The 22,235-nt window shown below is 42.4% G+C and overlaps 1 protein-coding gene across 4 annotated transcripts in view; it reads right to left on the bottom strand.

Moving 5' to 3' along the window:
• AFF2 (AF4/FMR2 family member 2) overlaps positions 1 to 17,862 on the bottom strand; it is a 342,188-nt gene extending 324,326 nt beyond the window's left edge. For all 4 annotated transcript variants that reach the window (XR_003993337.1, XM_030498544.1, XM_030498546.1 and 1 more), the window contains exon 1: positions 17,453 to 17,862. Coding sequence is in view for 3 of the 4 variants with exons in the window: in XM_030498544.1 (XP_030354404.1) it covers positions 17,453 to 17,499 (47 nt within the window). In the remaining variant the exon portion in view is untranslated. The remainder of the gene's footprint in view (positions 1 to 17,452) is intronic.
• Between the last annotated feature and the right edge of the window lie 4,373 nt (positions 17,863 to 22,235).

Here is a 22,235-nt window from a genome sequence, read left to right as displayed (position 1 = left end):
ACAGGTGGCATGAACAGGGCAGAAAGCACACGGCTATTTTTATCCCACATGCATCAAACCTAACTCTGAGGTACCACTCCAGCCCCATTCATAGTAAGACTACAGAGTCCTGAAACTCTGCACAGACCTGGTGGTAGGTTTTCCTTTTGTTGGGTTGATGGGAGATTGATTTGGGAGTGTTTTTTTGAAGGTATCATGTAGCCAAAATGAATACAAACTTCAGCCTTTAGCAAGCATGATTCAGATTACAGTGGGCATCAAGTACAGGAACAAAAGGGACTGAAATAACCCTGCTCCTTCTGGATACAGCCAGACCTGAGCAGAGAGGAAGAACCTCACTGAGCACAGAGGAAGAACCTCATCCTGCCAAGGCCTCTTGATAGGCAGAGGTCACTGATTTCCAGAGCAGTCTGCCTTACACATGAACATGATGTGGAGAGAGGGAAAAAGAATTAAAGCATTTTTTAAAGTAATGTAGCTGAGAAATGACAAAAGCCGACTCCTTTTTGCAGCATGCTTCAGCATCTGTTATTGTGTGACAGCTCTCCTGACAAAATGAAGAGGTCGTGTGTGCTAATGGCAATGCCTAATTATGGAATACATAAAATATACTATAAATATTCCAGTATTTCCAAAGAATGTCTGTGACATTTTCCACCAGAGGTATCATGTTTGTTTCTTCCATGTCCATTTCCATGTCTACACTTACAACACTGTGCATTTAAACACTTCTGTTGGTTAGGAAATGCCCTCCTCCCAGGCAAAAGAAGAGCACTTCAATACCGATACTCTTTTGCTTGGACATATGAAAGATATTTGAAAGACCTAAAAGTATCTTCACAATTACCACACATGCCCCAAGCCACCTCTAAAGCCAAGTGTGTACGACAGTATCCATTTTGCAAATGCTTGAAGTGAGGTAGAGAAAGATGATCTGCCCAAAACCCCAACACAGGGTGCCCTCAAACTGGCACTCCACATGTAGTCTACAGCCATCAGATCGGTTGTTGTTGCTATTTATTATCCAACATTTACTACTGTAATAGCATCTGGAGACTAAACAGTTAGGCCATACCACTCAGTGCCATGCAACTACATGACAAATGACCACTTGGGATTTTGCTGCAATACAAAATGTGTAAGAACTAATTGTCCTTGCATAAAGTATCACAGGACAAGGGAGAAAGGCAGAAGATATTCTGAAAACCTTAAGCTTTTCTATTTTAGGAGTCCAATCTGAACATTTTAAGCCTCTCCAAAATTTAAGGGTTAAAATACAGATATTTGTTTTGAAGCATGCCTTTACTCTGAATACAGCAGCTAAACAAACCAGCACCTGTCAAATCTACTGAACTATTCCCTGTTTAACCAGAATTTACGTTTAGTTCAGTCAATTAATATAAGCCTTATCAGGTTCATGATAATTAGCACACTTATTAGCAGCAGTAGCAACAGCAGAAATGGTGTCAAAAGAAGAGCTTTGTTGTAGTTTTGCTGTTACCACCAGAGACTCCTATCTGATCTTACCTGGTGATCTACTTGCTCTTGTACTGCCAAGGAGACCCACTTACTTTGCTCTTAAGCCAGACAAATTACTGTGACAAGAAGCAGACTTAGGGTGGCTTCCATTCACAGATCACTTTAAGTACTTTACACGTTGTATCTATTAAACCACTTGCTTTACCAATTTCTTTTGGCTTATCCAGGGCTAAACTGTTTTAGTTGGAGGGGAAGCTTGGTTTTCTGTTTGTTTTCCTTTTTTTAATTCCTCGCTTGCTGTTGTATTTTAACCATGCATGTGTTGTAAGGTTTGTGCCATTATGGTTAAGGGCTGTTGGACCAAAAAATAATTTTAATAAATAAGGAAAAACAAAAAGAATTCCCTTTTGCTTTTCTTTGCTTCATGGACATAGTTAAAGTCCACATTAACACATGACTTCTTAAGCCAGGTATCACTTGGAGCAATCAGTAAGGCCAGCTTTTGGTAACTTTTTTTAAGGTAGTCTTTTAATGGAACTAAATGACAAGCACAATTTAGACCCTTCACACAAAAGATGCCCTCTCCTTTGTCAGCCCAGAACTTGAAGTATTTTGACCACAACTGTCAAATTCCAGATCACTGTTTATACATATACACACCTTTTTTGTGACTTTCTCTTGAGCTGCAGGGTCATAAGGGTATAATTTACAATGCAGAGTAGTGCTTTAGGAAAACAGTAACTCAAAACATAATTGCTGTTTTCGCACCAACTTGAACTAAGCATTTTCCTTTTCACTTAGAGTAAACTCAGAACTGTTAAGTCACATCATTAGCCCAAATTATTTTGGGAGTAAGGCTAAAAGTTAACATACTTTGATTAAATTAGCCACTGCTTTAACAACGAAGGGAATATTGTGCTATCCTTTACTTATCACTGTTCTTAACTATTCAGCATTAGATACGACCCGGAAAAAAAAAGAAAGAAAACCATAAATTGTACTGCGTGGCACATTATATAGGCAGGTAGGCGACTTTATAAAAGCAGAGACAGTGTCATAAACCAAGAGTCAAATCAGAATTTGAACCTTAATTTTAGATTCCTGTGCTTTCTGATATTCAAGACAGACCACTAACATTCGTTTAACATTACCTGTTTTTGCAATAGTAACTACAGAAGCAGGGACAATTTGATACAAATTGTGTTGAACTGTAGTGAAGATATTTCCAGGCTACATTTTTAAGAGCATACTTGAAAGGCTGGCAGAACAATCCAGAGCTCTGATATTTTCATGAGTTCAAAACAATGAGATACTTAAGACTATTCACAAAAAAAAGAAAAAAAAAAAAAGGAAAAAGAAAAAGAAAAAGAAAAAATAGAACAGAGGAAAAATGGAGACTTAAATGTTTCTAAGTGGAAGAAACACATTTTCCATTTCAACTTTAACACTTCACCCCTGACACACAATGAAAATGTACTTGTATATAACCCAGCCATGTCAGCAGCGAAATGAATCTTCAGGCTGTGCAATGATCTAAGAAAATCTGAATGGGCATATGGGAACAGCTCATTTTGCAAGACCTCCAAAACCAACCTACTGATAAACACCGGAGGGTGCCTGCCTGCCTGCATACTCGCATGCCTATTTGTTGTTATTCTTATTCATTACTGAGTCATTATTATTATTTAAGTGCCGACAATGCACTCGTGAACCAGAACAGATGCAAAATATCCTGTGCTAATGAGAAAATCAAAGCCTTTCTTATATTAGCAATTTCATATTATAGGATCTCTTTATTTTTGCCAATAAAGCACAACAGTAATTAATATAGCAATATTTTCTCATTGTTCACAAGTAAAGCAAGTAAAACTGCTCGGATTCTGCTTTGGCTCTCCCCCCTACCAGCACAAAATACAATAAATACTATTGAAGAATTCCTATTAAGACAAACAGCTGCCAAATATAATACAACAAAAATCTCCCATGAAAGGCTCTTGTCTGTTTATTCAGAGATACAGTCAGTATTCCTCACAGAAAATAAACAGCATGGCACTGCTCTTTCATATTTAAATACTTGCACTGTGTCTTATTGCCGTAACCATCTCACAGGATAATTTGTTAACCAAGTGCTAGAAGACTGCATTAGTTCTCCGTGTATTATGAAACTGTGGGTCCAGCACCAGCATCATCAAGAACCATCATCGGTTCTTGAACAGCAGATAGAACCCTACATAATTAGTACATGCTTTCCACCCCTGAAATTGTGCTACTACAGATGTGAGAAAGCTGACAAATACTGCCCTTTAAACAGTTGTGCATACGAGACGGTGCAAGGTTTGGACACTCTCCGACAACAGTGGTGGATATGTGCTCCAGACACTTGCATCTCCTGGATGGCCCCTCCAAAAGGCCAGGTTTGCTGGGGTGGAGACAACCAGGGAATGCTCCCTTGGCTCCCAAGACACATGCAATGCCCATCTCCCCCCCGTGCCGCTGGAGAGCACACAGGCATTGTGCCTGCTTCTTATGACTACCCATTTTTAATGCAAGGCCAGAGATCTTGGAGCTGCTTGATGTGCATAGGTAAACTTGCTGCAGAGGATACTTAAATTTAGCTGAGGAAGAGGGCACTGTTCATTCAGTAATGACAAAACTACTTGCCCTCAGCAAACAAAGCCATGAATACTCCCCGGATTTAGGCCCCAAAACTACAGTGTAGGGTGCATTTCTATCTCAGCAAACATTATTGCCCTTTTGAGGAACACTCTGCATCATGGGAATGTACTCACAACCAAAAGCACTTCTGTAACAAGTAAAGGGTTTTTTCCCTCAATTTCAGTAATGAACACAATTTAGGCAAAAAATGACTCAGCTGTGACTGTACAGCTCAGTCAGCCAATGCACCACTGCTGCAGAGAAAATGGCCAGCAGAGCAAAGAGCTAGGTCCCCTTGTCGCTTCTCCTAAAACAAAGCAGGCTGATGAACAATACGGGTTTCTTAAAGCCTTGTTCAAGAAGCTTGCTGGAGTCAGAGGAAGGCCCCATCCTGTGCTGCAAGTCGCATAGGTATAATCCTGTATTAACACTCTCGCACCCCAAGGTCCTCTGCGAGGGCAGCACCCAGCACAAGCCTCCCTGCACACCCAGGCACTTCCAACCAGAGCTTGCAGGTGGCTCCCTGCTCCTCGGGAGAGGCTGACTACACATTCTATATCAAAACACTCCTACTGACTTGAAGTATGTAGGAAAAGGAGCCAAGATTAAAATGCCAGAGCCAGTAAAACTGCAACACGTACCAACAAATGAAAATGTGAATGAAGAAGTTCCGTCCTCAGCAGGTCCTCAGAAGGAGAAGCAAGATCCTCAGAATCTGCTTTTCTGACTAAAAAGGCAACTAAAAGAGCTGGATACTACCTCTCTGCTCACCATCAGAAACCAAGAGAACTTCACATTCAGAAGACTGAGTCTGGGTGAGTACTTAATGGGATTAAACAGAAATGGCAAGACCCTTAAATACAAGTAAGAAAACATCTATGGAAAGATCATCTCCTGCTCTGACTTTAAAGGTCTATGTGAAAATAACTGCCAGTTGTAACAGCAGCATCCTGTCCATGACACACATTTAAACAAAAGGAATAAAATACACAAACAACAAGCCAACATTCCAGCAACAATGGATAAAATTGCCTAAATTTGTAATTCCGTATTAAATATTTAGCTTAATAAAGCCAACAACCATGCATTTGAATTCAAATAATGTTTTAAAAACCACTGTCACTGGGATAGACAAATGACAGTTGGACAGTTTGATCACAACTGACAATTCACATTGAAGTTCAGAAAAATGCCCAATCTTCATGTCCTCTTAACTCAGCCATAAGTCAACATGTGCTTATCATTAAGCATGCACTTGTGTCCACTGACGTCGGCACACTCACAGTGAAGTACTGCATGTACTTAAATACCTTGCTGAATCTGGCAACGCATACACACATGGCCATGCCACTAAAACCCATCATTTTCAGATTTTTGACAGTCATCCCTTACTGCATGCCCCATCTGTTCCTGGGTGGGTATTTTCTTTGCAGAACATTTATAACCCCTCGCATTACCACCCCTCCAAGCTGTGACGCAGTCTTAACCACAACTTCGAAAACACACTGACATTATAATATACAAACATGTACAGAAGATATACAGACTCAGACACACCAGGGGATAAAACAGACTGGGAGGAAATGAGGAACTTTATGTTACTGTCTTTTCTAATGAGATAGAAAGTGGCAGATGTAAAGATTTCATTCAAGCGACAATCTCTTTTATGATATGAATAAACTACTAAAACAGATTTAATCTTTTATAAAAAATCAGATTATAAGAGGCAGACAAAATCACAACTTTATTCAATACGCCATTTTATCCAGTGTGACTAATGCATTATTTGTATGAAGTTAAAGTGGAGCGTTGGAAAGCTATGAAATAAATCAAATGCTCTACTTTATGTAATCTTAACAGACAGATCCCATTAGAATTCTACTATGCATAGCTGTTGGTTAAAATCATTGACCAGTATCCTTATAAATTAATCAACTGAGGTAATGCTGGCTTGGCTGTCATCATTTGCTCCTAATCTACATTTAGAATTCACTTCAACTTCTCAAGCCCTTTGGAACAGGTTTATCAATACTCTCGCCCTTGCCTCAGACATCCACCTAACCGTTAACTGTTTACAAAAGACCTGCTACAGTGGAACTATATCATTTATGTTCCTTTCCTTTCCACAGATATTAGAACATATATTGACACTGTGTTATAATTAGTTAGAAAGATATTAAATCTTAACCAAACATTCTAGCCCGCCTCAATTTTTTGATGAGACATTTTATCATTGAAGTTGAATCTGCAGGCAGATTGTGTGAGTTTACACAAGCAAGAATCATTATAAAATCTAAAATAACCCTGATCCGGTTGAAATGCATCTAGCAGAATACTCCTGGTTATGGATAAACAGGAGGAAAAAAACCTTTTAGATATCAGGTTATTTGAGAAGCTCTAACGTGTTTTCAAACATATGACTTTCGTGTTATGTCTGTGTATTTTATGCAGTTTCTAGTCATGTTTGTTAGATGTCTGCATGTCATGTACTGCAAGATTCATGAGCAGTCTACAACCAGGCAAAATTCTCACACAACAGCTTGTCTTGGGTAATGGGGAAAGAACTAGGCAGAGTGAAGTGACAGGAAAGTGTATTATTTATTATCCTGATGAGGATAACACCTAGTCATGGTCTACGACCCAAACATGCTCTACATCCTGCTGATGGGGCTGTAGGACTCTGAATGAGCACACAGGTGTTTTCCTACACAAATTTCAAAACCCTCTTTAATTATGTTCCCTTATCTATGATCCCTCAATGTGCACACTAAAGAATAGTCAGTTTGGGCAAGGGCTCTTTAAAGAGAGAAGGAAAGACTGAGCAGTAACAAAAATATTGCAATAGATTGCATAACATTTCTGGAGCTCTACCACAGAGTAGGTAAAGGTCATCTTCTCCAGAAACAGAGTGAGAAAGCAAAGGAAGCTCTTGCTAAGTATGTTTTAGAGTTTACTAAATCAATGAAAAACTTCAACTGGCTGCAGTGGCCTTTGGCTCAGCCCTCTAGTGCAATTTTACTGGCCCACAGATAACTATCATCAAAGCCATGAAGACAATACTTGTAAATATATATGCTACTAATAATCTCCCTAATTACCTTAAAATGATAAACAGGATTTCATAAAAATTCATTCCCTGCTTCAAAATCCCATTGTTAATTTCAGAACCCAATTCAACCAACATAATCTATTAAAACACATATGTGCAAATACCTCCTGCTTTTCTGGGACCAGCAATTGGTTTTGTTGCCTGTTTTCCCTCAAACCTGGAAAGAAAGGACCTTCAAATAAAATTTTGACTACGTATTTTTTTTTTACATCACAAAGATGTACTCTTCCTAGTGCTTGATAATGCAACACAGTAATTTTTATCCCCAAATGGTATAAATAGAAAGTATGTTCAGTCTAATAACATATGTGAAGAAAACTTATGCCCAGGGTTAACCAACAAAGCAGCAGTCTGCTAGAAACAAAGGCAGCTGGCTCAAAGACCCACAATGCTTCTGAAAACGTGTGGATGTACTACTCAGTGAAGCATCCAAGACATGACGTTTACTTAAGCTACAGCTGCATATACAAAGCTTTGCTATAAGACCCGGGAAATGACAAGTCTTCTGGAGTAACAAGATCATTCTGTCTCTGAAAGGTCCATGCCCTTCACTGTCCAGCTGAAAGCAGGGTAAATTATATCAAATATGCACACTGTAAATAAATTCTGCCCTTCAGAAGAGTTTCTCTGCTTTGAGTATCTTTTCTTGTAGATATGCTCTGCCCAAATCCTACCATTTCTCTTTATGGGTTTGCCTTTCTCCTACTAATATATCTGCCTAGGTTCCTGTCTTGCTCTATCACCATAAACATTCGTAAACATTAAGGGACTTAACCTCATCACACCCCTGCGGAATAGGAAAATATACCCATCAGGGTGGGCAAGCAGTGAACTGGAACTCAGCTGACAGCAGTCCTGACCAATGCAGAGTCCTTCTGCAAGTTACTTCACTCCTTTCTTCCCATTCCCCTGCGGATAAGATGGGGTAACAATGACTTGCCTGCAAAATGCCTCAATCTACCAGTAAAATTCTGAGATGTTATTCTTCTCAGAAAAGGAGGTATAGCAGAGAGACATAAATCAACATTGCTTGGAAGGTCTGTGGCCAGAAATGTCACCCCATTTTTCTAAACATGTGTCTGATATCCTCAGCACAAAAGTTGCATTCAACACAGGAGCTCAATGCATGAGCTATGCCATAGAAAATCTGCATCAACACTGTTTGCTCTTCTTGTAGGTAAGGTAGTACAAGCAAGATAGTGAAGGACTGTATAGCTAGAGTGAAGTTCGGAGTAGAAAAAAACATCAAAAACAGTTCTGTGCTGACCCCCAGGAATATGAAAAAATGAACAGAAACACCAAAGGTAACCAACCACACAGCCAAAACAAGCAGCCCTTCTCTCTCATGCTTTCCACCTGACCAAAAAAAAAGGCAAATTACCAAAGATGTAAACATCATTACCCCACTTTGACAGACACAAAGTGACTTTCCAGTGGCAGAGCCAGTAAGAGAATCCATGCTCTATTCCTCGATTTAGTAAACTTGAAAAGGATGACAACAGCTCTGCCAAGTATTACCAAAAAAAGCCAGGCAACTTATCTCCTTCTCCCAAGCAACTGCTACCCTCAGCCGTTGGCCAATGCCTCAATCCCTTCACCTATCCCTCTTCAAAGACTTGGTGAAGACAAATGGGCTTTCCAATGTGCAGTGAAGCATAAACCCATGAAAATCAAAGGGCTGCTTTTTGAGTAAATATGAGCTCCAAAGCCATTGTCCTCTCCCACAGAGGAGATCTATGAAAATGCTTACCATAGCATATGCACAGTATTCTTTACACACTGCCTCCCTGCTGACCACCAGCCCCAGGGCCCAGTCCGCTTCCCATTACAATCAGCTTCACCACACCCACTGACTTCTATTGGAATTCTTTCAAGGACTCTAACTAAAGAGTTTTTAAACACTTGTAGACAGAGAAGATAATTCCTCATCATTATTCTTCATAGGAAGCACCAGGAAGAATGTCATTCCATTGTTCTACAGGAAAGAAACTGGAAGAAAAATCACCCTCACATTAGAAAGAGCAGCCCAAAGTTTTTATTCATTAACTGGCTACCCCAGGCTATGAGTGTCTCACCTGAGAGTTCAGTATGGGGACCTAAAAAGTGTGCAACCTTCTGAAATCCAGGCCCCTGAAATCATCTCGCACACTGGCCTCTATGCAGACAGAGGCCCCTAATTAACAGGCATCTATTTTTCCAAGTCTTGAATACTGCATTCTCAAATATAAACATGGCTACTGACAGCAGTATAGAAACAAACTTGCCTAAACACTGGAGTGCTGCAGGATCTTAGCTTCCCTCATGACATGAGACTGAAATAAATGGGAACTGACAACCTTAATGACATTTTGTATTTCCTGATTTTATATTTAAAGCTTTGCATTTGCTTTCTCTACTGACAGTTGTTTGCTTTTTTCTTCACAAGTAAAATCTAGACCTAACCCAGTGATACAGTAAAGGATGAAAAAAAGAACAAGTAGACCTACATAATGGACTGTTACCTTCAGACCTAAAAATAGTTTAAATTAAAAACATTCTGTTGTGAAGCCACCTTCTCAGCACAGATCACAAGCCACCAAGTACTGCTCCATTTTTACCCCGTCTTACTTTTAGGTGTCTATCCCTTTGCAGGATGCAGATACCATCACCTATCACAAGGGCCTACACTTGAACGACCAAGAAGAAAACTTTTAAAATACAGTTGAATCCTGACAACAGTCCATGCAAAGCACCATAAGGAAAAGCCCTAGTCTCAGTAGTAAGACATCTGCAGGTTTGAGCCCCAGGCACTGAAAGTGATGCAGAGCTACAGGATTTACTTATTCCACAACACCATGTACACCCACAGTGATACAAAAATAGCTATTATAATACTTGTCAAAGGACCAACTGAGTGATTTTTAACTTGGTGCTCTATCTTGTTTTCTTCTTTCCTGGTTGCTAATAGCCCACCCCTATAAAAACATATAATCATGAGTGGGCTATTCATGTCTCACTATAATTGGTAGCACCACGCAGCATCCAAGTCAGGAATCTGAATTGCTGACTACAGCTCCTCACTAAACAAGACTTACACATTGTACGTAGTAAATGGCATTCCCCCATTCTCTGTGTCACCTACAATGAATACCAGCCTCCAGTTGTGGTATCATCTCCCACCCTCCTTAAACCACCTCAGCATCTCAAACTACCGGGAATAAGGACTCATCGATAATCTCCAGTAAAAAGACAGATTAATTGCTATGGTCAAACAGTGAAAAAATTCCCCAAGTAAAAGTTCTCTCAGCGGCTTGGTTTGAACACATTCATAACATATTATTAAAATGTGATATAAAGTTTTACAGAAGAAGAAACTACTGACTGGACCTTTGGTTAAAAGTCGTAATAATTTATGGTGTGGATCTGCTACGTACGAGTTGAAAAACATTCTCTTCATGATAAAACAGTTTGTAACAGCTGGGAAGTTAACTGCAGGAAGTTTTGGTTTATTCCTTTACCTCAGCCCTCTAGTTCCAGATTATTTTTTCAGCAGTACAAGCCCAACCTTGCAAATCCATCTCACTGACTGCATTCGACAGCAGTCTTGTTGAAATTAAGAAGCCATATGCAATTCCTTTCAAGTTTCATTAAGACTGGGCTCAACTACAGAGTTTTTGAAAACAAACCCCCCAGCTCATTCCCCAAAATCTTCACTCACAAATGCAGATTGAATACCACATGCCCTTTGTGAGAATCTTTGGTCAAACAACTGCATCAATAGAAGTTATTCAAACGGGAGCTTAAAAGCTACTGACATGCTATCTTTTCTCTCATTTTTTATCTCTACAGTTGCCCGTTAGTCAGGAGTAACGTACCTTCCGACCTCTGACCAGAGCTATTACAACAATTTAAATATTTTGATTAGAAAGCATCAATATAGAACATTCAGTAACAATAAAAGGATGAGAGAGCTGTTTTTTTCAAGTCACTATTGTGACTTCCTGACTGTATTGTTTTATGAGTGGTCTGGAAGGTTATACTAACTTGATATATTACTGGATTTACTATCTTCTTGTTCAATGCTTAAGAAAGAATTCGTAACATTGCAAAACCTAGAGTTGTGGCACAGTTTCAGTTTTCAGTGTTAATAGATGTTTGATGGCTCTATAGAGAAAAGATTCAAGCTTTCTTCTCCATTTTTCTTCTCTTTTTCTCAAAAGAAAGGCAGTAAATTTGAACTGAACAGGTTCAGAATTGGGTTCTGTGGAGTTTCTCCACATGCACAGTATTAGGTGGGTTCAAAGTGCCTTGCTGATCCTGGTCATTGGAGAGTTGCTCCACATTTCTCCAAGTCTGCATTTTAGCCAAAAGAGGGTCAAATCCAGTACTCTCTGAAGTCAACTGGGAGCACGTCCACTGACATCACTGGCTACTGGCTTAGGCCCAAGCTGAAGGAAGACACAGGTACTTTATGGTATTTATTCATTATATACATTTTAACAAGCATCCAAGAGCCCAAACCTTCAAGTCCTCTACACAAATAAACTCCATTACCACAAACTAAAGGCACCAAGAAAATACAGGATGGGGTCTATCTATTTAGATACTTAGATTTCACATACTTCACGGGTTCAGTGTATAAAATGTTTCCTACAATTCTTCTAGAATTTTTTTTAATTAGATTTAGTATTTTCACTCTTTCTGCCTGCCCAGTTGTTTGTGCCATCATGTAAAACTGCTGACAGATTTCAGGCAAATGGATGTGCATTATACAGTCAAAAATGACACCATCACCAAATACATGGAGAACTGGGGTTTAGTCATTAGTAAAACATGTTGAGTATTTTGGGAGTGATCAAGAACCCAGTTCAGTAAAATCTGAAACCAAGAGTTGTTTCAGTAGGACTGCTTGCATGCTCAAAACTCCGCACCTGTCTATTGGCCCTCCTATATTAAGGCCCACGTGCTTTTTCTAGGTCTTAGAGTCAATTTTGTCCCATCTTGCATGATGGGAATTTTGCATGACTCAGACAAAGACAAAATTTGGGCCTCATAACACAAAGAGCTTCACAACACTCCTTCCTAACACTGGAATACGCTGTCCCAGTCCTAAGAAGCTCAAAAAGACCAGCAGTGTACACCCATTTCTTCAGCAATCATTTAGTACATTTAACTTAATACTTTACAGAATGTCACATTTTCCCCTTAAATTATTTAGTTAAATTCCAGGTTGCAATGACTGTCTTGTCAGACAGACAAAAGGAGTAATTCTGCTTGACTGAAGGACCTCCATCATAACACCATATTTTACTCAAAAAGAAAATCCCAAACAATATAATAGCCATTCATATACAAAGTGCTTAAGTGCTCTGAAGTTCTGCCTGGCTTCAGGACAGCTGAACAGTATCTGAAGAATCTACTTCCCATCCCAATTTGTACATTTTAAAAGTCATTAAATTCTTGAATGAATCATTAGGAAAACAATTCAAATGCTGTTAAACTGATAGTAATTTTGCCTCATAGGATGTATGTGAGCTTAATGTTTGCAAACGGCCAAATTCTTTTTAAGATTTACACTCCATGGAGTTCAATATCAGCCAGGGAAGAATTACTAAATCAGGATGCACTTCAAATACAGGTTTTGGCCCAAGACTATTTTTGGTCTTCCTCAGCTGCTTGTTTTGACAGCATCTAATCCCCCTCACCCACCCACTAGCAGCCACACAATCCATCCATTTACACTTTCAAAGCAAATTGAAAATGAAACATTTTCAAATAATTACTCAGGGATGTCTGTAATACAAATCCATAAAGTAACTGCAATTCAAGTGTAATATCCTTAAGGAGAAGAAAGGGAGGGGGAGAAAAATCTTACAGAAATCCATTCAAAATGTGACTTTCTCCTTCACTAATGCTCTCACCATCATCCCAAAATATAAAAAAAATAAAAATACAAAATCAATCTAATTCCCAAAGAATCTATCTACTCTGCTTCACACATTCCACAACACTCTCTCCACATTCAGAAGACTTTTCATTTAGTGAGCTATTGTACACCCTGGTGAAGGAACAGTAACTGAGAAGGTCTTCTGCAGAGGCACAAGGCAAAGAGGGGAGGGGGAAGGTGGGTGAAGGGGAGGAAATACCCAAGGCTGGAACTGAAACAGTCCACCTTTGTCTGGAGAGCAGGATCACCCCCTCCAGGTTGAGGACTATGTCAAAAGTACATGCTGCCATGGCATGCGGCGTGTTTTTACATTCATACAGGAGAGGAACTTGGCCCACAGATGGCCTGTTCTCAGCACTGTCAGCCACAAACAGACCTTTGAACTTTCTATTTATATAACAGTTTAGTGAGTTTAAGCCTCTTCCTGTATAACTGGCAGTTTGCTGGTTTGGCTGTAATTAGGCTACTTGTGATACATAATATAAAAAAGAAAAAAAACCCAAAAAAACAAAAAACCAAGAGGCTTGTTTCTCTGCAGTGAGAAGTCTTCCCCATCACAACCACACAGCTACAACGATACTCTTACTTGCTGAGCTTATTTCCCTTCACCAGGTTTTATTTTATATACCTCAATATGCATTTCCCCCGCTAAGTATTTTCTCGACTTCTACTTTTTTTAAAGATTGGAGCACTTAACAAATATTAATACCAATGACAATAAATAAAACGTAAACCACAAATTGTTCCACCTTTGTTTGTGTTAGTGAGGAGCTATATATTCTGGGGTGCTTGGGTTTTTGTTGACTTTTGTTGCCTCCCAGCTGCTGATTAATGGCACCACCTTACTCCATAAGCAGGTTCAAATCTAGCCACATGGTCCCAGGACACCTGAAGATTTCATTCACTTGGTTACCACAGACAAGCGTGGAAAGTGATTTAAAAGATGAAATTTGATTTTTAACAGCAAGTGGTCCCCTTGGTGCACACAGGCATTCAAGCTTTTCATTATATCCATCTCCCTTCCTTTCTCCCTCATAGAACGGCTCATATTAAAATGCAAGCCCAGGTGAACATTTCTTGTTCACCCAGGACTCACAGCAGACTATATAGCCTTGGCCCTTTCACCTCAGCCAGAATTTGGATTCATTCAAATTGTTTGGGGGTTTTGGTATTTTTTTCAGCTTTTCAAGTCTGGAAGTCTGGTAAAACATCCACTGGGATATTTGAGGCCTTATTTTACACATTTTACCCAAGTGTTAACAAAAAACCCCACACCAACCCCTGGCTACCCTCCCAGCCGCATTCTTGATGAAGGTTCAATTAAACACCTTGTGCTTATACTACTGTGATCTCTTGTAATATGGGGAACTAAAGGGCTGATTCTGCAGTTTATATCAAGACAAAGCTCCCACTAATCATCGGGAATGCCAGGTAAGAATTCAAGAACACACGTAGCGGCAGTGCACGCTGTAACTCTGACAGTTCTTGAAAAAATACATTTCAAGGAGTGACACAAAGACGTACCTCCACGGGGGGGCGGGGTGGGGTGTGGAAATTAAGTATATTTTTCCCATCAACCCCAAACTTTCGGGGAATCATTCTCTGATACAATGACAATGCACAGATATAATGGCAATGCATTACACCTTTTCACGGGATTTAAAAAAAAAAAAAAGCCACCTCTGCTTAGGCTATATTTTTTAGTATATTTCTCAGGGTGACTATGTTTCTGTTGTACTTTGCACACAGATAATACATACAAACACCCCCACACGCACACTGTAGGCCTGAGCTTGCCTTCTTGGCGATTGCAGCACAGATTAGCAGAAGTTTGGGGTTTGCAAGGAATGCAAAAGAGGGTCTCTAACTGCCTTATAAATGCTTGTGAAACATGTTTTACAAAGGCCATCTTACAGAGAGAAGGGAGGAGGACAGTTTCAGAATAAGCAGCAATTCACACATCATGTTATCTATACTTATTTGTAAATATTATGAAGTAACCACACAAATATTATGAAGTAACAGACAAAAAACAATAAATCTTGATGCGTAAGTATGCATATTTCTGGGTACACAGAAATGATGGGTATAACATATTACATATATACACATGCACGTATTATGAGCTAAATTCAACTCTCCTTAAGCAACACAACTACTTGTCAGAGACAGAAATCTTTACATGTACAATAAGATACATGTAATGTTTGTGGTACATGTAGATTACGTACCTACTTATTATATACATGGGTACTTGCATATATTAATTAGATTATTAAAAGCTAAATTCAACTTGATCTCTGCAATGAATAATCGTCTGTGAACGCCTGTGCCATACGGAGAGTTTGTGCAGCTATCAAACACTTCGAAACAGTCAAAGTAAAAATGTTCTTTCCTCATGGACCTTAAAAACCACTAAAACCAATAAATTTATGGAAGCAAGCAAATGGGATTTCTAGAACAAGTGGCAATATGTTCATATTTTATAGAAAAACAGAGGTGCAAGAGTTCCCTTCTTTCTGATGCACATCTCTAAATCCACATAAAACCACAGTCAAATGAAAGTAAGTTATTAAGCAAACATTAAAACTCAATACCTATAATGTTCTTAGTATTCGAACCACACCTACATATTGGGTTGTAACAGCTTCTATTAAATTAATGATGTTGCCCATGCTATAAATTAGGCAAATTGTATGCAAATATTATTTGAGTAGTAATACGGTGGTTATCAGTTGTCTGCAAAATAAATTAGTGCAGCACAGTAAAGATAGTGGGGTAGAAGCATAATATTTAATTGCGCACTAATTTTATTGTGATTATTACTTTTAAATAACAACAGCATGGTTATTAAAAGATATAATATGATGGTTTATGTAGAGCTGATAAAACACGCACATGATCCAAAACGCCTGTTTACAGATTAATATTGATAGAGTGTAATTTACAGTTCCAAGGATTTACTCCAAATTGCTGTAAAATGGAACGTGACAGGTATTTGGTTCTGATTATCTTGGATTTGCAACCATAGCTTTTAGACTGTGTTTGGCAAAATGACAGTTATTAACTCAATATATTATCTTTTTCCTAGACATACCTTTGTATTATCAACAAAGTAAAGTAAACTCTCTGCAAAACACGAGGTCCAAATGCTCACGCATACACACATATAATCTGGGTGACATTTAGAGATTAGGATCACAAAATACAGTATTTTAGTCTCTTTCTTTCGTGGCAAACTGCACTCCAGCCTAGGAGCATTTAACAAAGCAGTAACCAACCACTGAATTTCACCGTGCACAGTTGAAGAATTGTATTTGCTAAATTGAAAAGTAAAGCAAGAACCAAGAAAAACAGCCAAAGAATAAGCATGACCTCATTAACCAGCCAGGGAAGCGACTAAATACCTACCCAAATTGTAACTTTCCCAGATACTTGTCACCCACCGAAAATTCCTTAACATTTACTTTGGTGACAAGTTTACAATACACTTAAACAGATGCACCGACCTTTTCAAGGTGTGCACCTACCTGCAGAGCAATATAAACCTAAAATTCCACTCTTTAAAAAAAAAAAAAAAAAAGAGAGAGGGGGGAGCAATAAAGAAAATAAATAGACGGCGGGGGGCGGAGGAAGGGGCAAGGAGAGACCTGTTGTAATATCACGGGGACTGATCTTCCCACTTCCAAAACTAACTTCAATAACGCTTCATCCAAAAGAGGAAACCACCAAAACCAACCCCAGAAACCCCCCTTTACCCCCCCACTGAACAGGGCTACAGCTGAACTGTGCCACACAGCAAAACTACAGTTGCGTTTTTCCCCGTGAAAGGAAGGAATGTTGTCACTGACAGCAGTAAACACAACGTGAGCAAAGCCGCGATCCGGGGGAAAACATCGGCTCCGCGACGCTGCGCTGCTCGGGGAGGGGGCTGCCGCCGCCGGCACCCCGGCACATCCCGGCGCTCCCCCGCCGGATCAACTTCGCCTCGCAGCCGGCGCACCGCGAGGTGCTCTCACCGGCCGCGGCCGGGGCTCCCGAGCGCGGCTGCGGAGCGTGTTCGGAGCACGGCGGCCCCGGTGCGGCTCCCCGCCGGCGCAGCGCGGACCCGCGCCCCGGCGGGCACCGGGTGCTTCGCCCCTCAACAAAGGCTAAGGCACCGGAGAGAGAGCAGGGCAGGGAGGAGAAGAAACGGGCAGCTGCTAGAAGAGAGGAGTGGAGAGACAGGGGAAGGTGGGGGGGGAGAATACAAAACCCCAAAAAACACCCGGAAAAAAACCTACCACTGCTGCTCTAAGTCCCAGTCCCTGAAAAAGTCGAATAGGTCCATAACGATGTGGTGGGGAGACTCAGAGAAGTGGTGCCCCCTCCCCGCCCCGCGCCGCGCCGAGCCGAGGAGCGCCGAGCCGGCACGGCTACGGCAGCGCGGCCGGCATGGGCATGGGCACGGGCACGGGCAGCGGCGGGGAGCGGCGGCCGCCGGGGCCGCGCAGAGCCGGCCGGGGCTCGCGGAGCGCCGCCGCCGCCGCCAGCAGCGCGGCTCGGCTGGCTGCCCGGCTGGGAGCGGCGGGAGCGGCGGCGGCGGCGGCCCTGGCGCACGCACACACTCACACACACACACACACCCGCTCGCACACCGCGAGGGGAGGAGCCGGGGCGGCCCGAAGCCGCGGCATGGAGCCGCCGCCGCAGCACCGGCGGGATCTGGCGGAGCCTAGCAGAACCGGCCACGGCGCGCCTGGAAGTTTGGGCGGGGGGAAAGGAGAAGCAGCAGGGATGGGGGGGAAGCAGCGGGGCTTCTCGCCTTGGGATAATCTGAGAGCGTCCTGGCTGGGCTCGCAGAAGGGGAGAAAGAAGTGGGGGGGAGGGAAAGAGAAAAATACTAATACTAGAATAGGCACCTATAAATTAATTGCCCAAGCGAACTCCTGTGAGTGAACAAACCGGGCTCCCGCTGACACGAGAGGTAGCACGGACCCGGCCCGGGGTCAGTTTTACCAGGAGATGCAAGATGGCGGGAGGGGGCACAGGAAAACCCCGGCCCGGCAGGGTGAACGAGAAGGGGCGTCCCGAGCACTCCGGGACGGCGAGCAGCATCTTCTCCCCATGGGGATGGCAGAGCCCTTCCCACTGCCCCGGCTTCGCAACTCGTAGGAAGTGGCACCGCTCATCTGCGGGTATCAGGCAGTACAGGGGCACCCCAGAGCGCTCCTGCAGAGAGCATCCTGCTCCCCACCTGCCCCCGGAAAGGCCAACCGCAGTCACAGGCTGCCTCACACACACACACAAGGGGAAAGGGGCCCACTGCGCCCTCCATCCCCTAAAATCAGACAATTTTCTACCCAGGTTCACACACCCTGACCATGTGCTTTGGTATCCAACTGCCTTCTAAACAGTAACATCTCATGATTTTCCACATCCATTTTATAAATACAACACTCCAAATACATATACCCATTGAGCAAACAAGAACATACACTGGCTGGTACTGCAAAGACAAGACCAAAGCTATGTTCATTACTCCAGTTTTCTACAGGACCTGTCACACCCTGAGCTTCCCTGTCTGCCAGCAGGTCTCAGGGACTCAGAGTTGACCAAGTATGAAAGGACCCCTGCTTTGGTGAGGTCCCACCTCTACAGCCATGCCCCAGCCCAGGAGGCTCACAGAGCCCATCACAGCACCCAGCTCTGCTCTCACAGAGGCCCCAGTGAACCCTCTAACAGAAGCATCTTTATGGTCTTCCTGAAAATTAAGAGACAAATCCAAGATTATAAATTAGATCAATGGCAGAGAAGCTAATATAATCCACAATTTCTGCCTTCCTAAGGAGTACACAAATGTTTTATAAGTGCTTCTGGGTTAAAAATATTGCAGAGGAAAAGCTGTGGAACTGTTATCAGTGGAAGTCAAATGTGGCAGACTTCATCATCTTAGCTTGGGCTTCACTGCAAGAGTCACATTTGCATCGTGTGCCTGTGGATCTGCAACAGGGAGGGAGCTCAGGTCAGGCTGTGCTGATGACAGTCTGCACTCGCACCCGCAAAACCCAGAGTACTGCTCCCATCCCCGCTGTGGCAGGCAGGTGCACACAGCATTTCCCTTCTAGCATCTCTGCTCTCTTCACAGACAGACTCAAACACACTGCTCAAATATCATGGGTCAGGCCCCCCTCTTCTGTTTCTTATTTTAGCATTGTCATTGGGTTTAAAAGCCCTGTTTAAAATAATCATTTGTGGCCTGTACTTACCAACATTTTCAGAATTTTTCTCCAGAAACAGGTACAGAGAGGTTTTTGGGGGGTTTTCGATTTGGTTTTGGTTTTTTTGGTTTTTTGGGGTTTTGTTTGTTTGGTTGTTTTTTTTGGGGGGGGGTGTTTTTTTGGTGGGGTTTTTTTTGTTTGTTTGTTTGTTTGTTTTTTGGGGGTTTTTTTGGGGGTTTTTTTTGTTTTTTTAAACTACTATTAATAAAAGCCTAGTCTTTTATTACCTGATCACTTAAGTTCAATGACTCACCTATTTTCAGTATCTTGAGCTTGACCCGTTAAATTCAACTAAATGACTTACTAAAAGCATTCCATACTGGGACTTGCAGGGGTTGGCAGTTGCACGGCCTCTGTTCCCAGTGCAGGGTCTGGTGGCTGCCAGCCAGCCACCCCTGCAGCAAGAGGGTCTGCAGCAGCAGTTCCTTTTCTCTAGCAGAAAGAAAACCCACTTCCCAGCTATTAGTGCCTTCACTTTCTCAAAGTAAACCCTTTTTCATTCTTCAGAAACTAGCAAAAGCTGCACAGAAATAGTCTGCCTAAAAAGGCTTTCAGAGTTCATTCTAGTAAAGATAAGGGCTGGGAGATCCTGCATGAGCAAGCAAACTAGCAGTTCCCATGAAGGGCAGTAGGAGAGAGAGTTCTTCTCCTCAGAAGTCACATTTGGCACCTGCAGCTCAAACGCCCCGCTCCCTCAGCTGCACCAGAAGGTGTGTGCATGAACCAGCTTTTGGCAGTCAAGTTTCCAACCCAAGGACATGCCTGGATGTACACACCAGTGCAGTCACCCAGCCAGGGCCCCGCTGCGTGCTGCCGCGAGGGCTGACAGGAGGAGGGACACAGCATGCTCCATTGCCAGCGGCCACGCTTGGCCCCACACGACCTCAGCGTGCACCGGCTGGAGCAGGAGCTGGCCGGGCTCACCGCAGCCATGAACGACGGGAGTGAAGGGCTGTGGGGAGTGTGCCAGGGCAGCGCGTGCTCCCATAGTACATGGCCACCAGCCACGGGCAGCAAGCAGCTGCGCAGCCTGCCAGCTCAGGGGCAAGAGCAACAATGAGGCTGCCCTGCTCCCGCTTCAAATAGCGAAGGGGTCATTTACCCGAACTGCCAGGAACAGAAAGTTCAACTGCCCTCGGCATGACTTCTTTTACAGTTACAGTGGAAAATGCAGCTGCGGTTCCCAGCTCCTGCAACAGCTCTGAACAGGGATAATACTGTCAGCAAGGCCTCCTGGCCCCACTCACCACCACCCGGCCCCGCAGTCTGCTGCAAAAGGGAATGCTGGCTCAGCACAACTTCGGCTGTGGTTGTGCCCATGAGGCTATGAGTCCTGCTGCCATCGCATTAGGCCCTGCCCTGCACCAGCCAGCCCTTCCCTTGCACATCCTGCTCTGCAAGCCCAGAGCCGGCTTTCCCGCAGGATGCTCCTGGTGGGTGGCTTTGGCAGTTGTCCCCAGTTAGGGTTGGAGGAGGAGAAGGCATGAATGCCTGGCCCCCTTGGGCAGCTGCTGCTGTGGTTGAGTCTGGGTGACCATGGGTAAGAATCACAACCCAGGGAGCTGCGGAGGTTGTGCCAAAATTGCCAGACTTCCCACCTGCTCCTTCAGGTTCAGCAGCAGACAGCGGGGCACAGAGTCTGAAGAAGGGAAGGGGCATCCCAGCCTCAACCTCTCTTTCAAACCTACAAACATTCCATGCTATTACCCACAGGCTTTGCGCACATCAGCTGTATATGCAAAGGGTGACACAATGGCAAGGAGGAAGATCTGGAGAAGTAATAGTGAGGGCCTGTTCAGGGCTCTGCTCCAAAGGCAGGGCTCAAGCAGCCAGGCTACAGCCACCACCAGCCACTCCGTCATCCCTGTTCCTGAAGGAGGAATGGCAGGACTGTGGCCATGATGGGTCAGGCAAGAGAGACTGAGGCCAGTGGTCCACAGCCGCAGAGCCAAAGGTAACTGAACTGCAACCTTTGTGAGACAGTACAGAAACCTTTTCTGCTGAAAATACTCCATTTGATCCAAAGAAAACCCCATTTTTCCACAAAACAACAAGAATAAAATCACAGTTTTCTATCCAGAAAATGTTAATGGAAAATTTGTGCCCAGCTATGCTGTTGAATACAGATTGGAGATATTTGGATTCCTGAGGAAAGGAAGGTCAAGTCGTTTTCACAGTGTGAAAAATGAAGCTAACAGAGTTCATATTTCTCTGTGAAGCAATGATTGATTTTTCTTTCTGTGTCTCATTCATACTGCACTAAACATGTATAGAGAGCAAATTTATAACACCTTAGATAAAGCACACAAATTACATTAATACATTGAAAATTAAGTTAACATTAGCATCTGTTTGAAGGTAGCACAAGAACATTTAGCCCAACTCTGTGAGAACAGCTCTTGGCATGAGTGCATAAATCTTATATATCCTAAAGCTGCTACATCAGAAAAAAAAAAAAAAATCACCATTGACAGATGCATTTATAAAGTAGGAACCTGTCATGTGCTGCCTCTATGGCTGAATTTCTCATTTGGAACTATGGAAGAATTTTAGTTACTGAATGTATGTTGTTACTCAGTTTCAAGTGCATATGTATAGGTAATCTTTATTTTCTTGCCATCCTAATTGTAATTATCATCTCCATGCTGCCCAAGTGATTTATCTAACTGTGCAGAGCTATTCTCTTATTAGCATTGTTGCTCCTATTTTATGAAACAAGATTAATTTAATACAATAATTGCTTCTGAAAATATATTGAAAAGTTTTCTTACTGTAAGAAGGGAGAATGTTTTCACATCCTGATGAA

The sequence above is a fragment of the Strigops habroptila genome, chromosome 9, assembly GCF_004027225.2.
Source record: "Strigops habroptila isolate Jane chromosome 9, bStrHab1.2.pri, whole genome shotgun sequence".
NCBI classification, from domain to species: Eukaryota; Metazoa; Chordata; class Aves; order Psittaciformes; family Psittacidae; genus Strigops; species Strigops habroptila.
The sequence above is the reverse complement of the archived record's forward strand: the minus strand, read 5'-3'. Positions and strand labels throughout refer to the sequence as shown.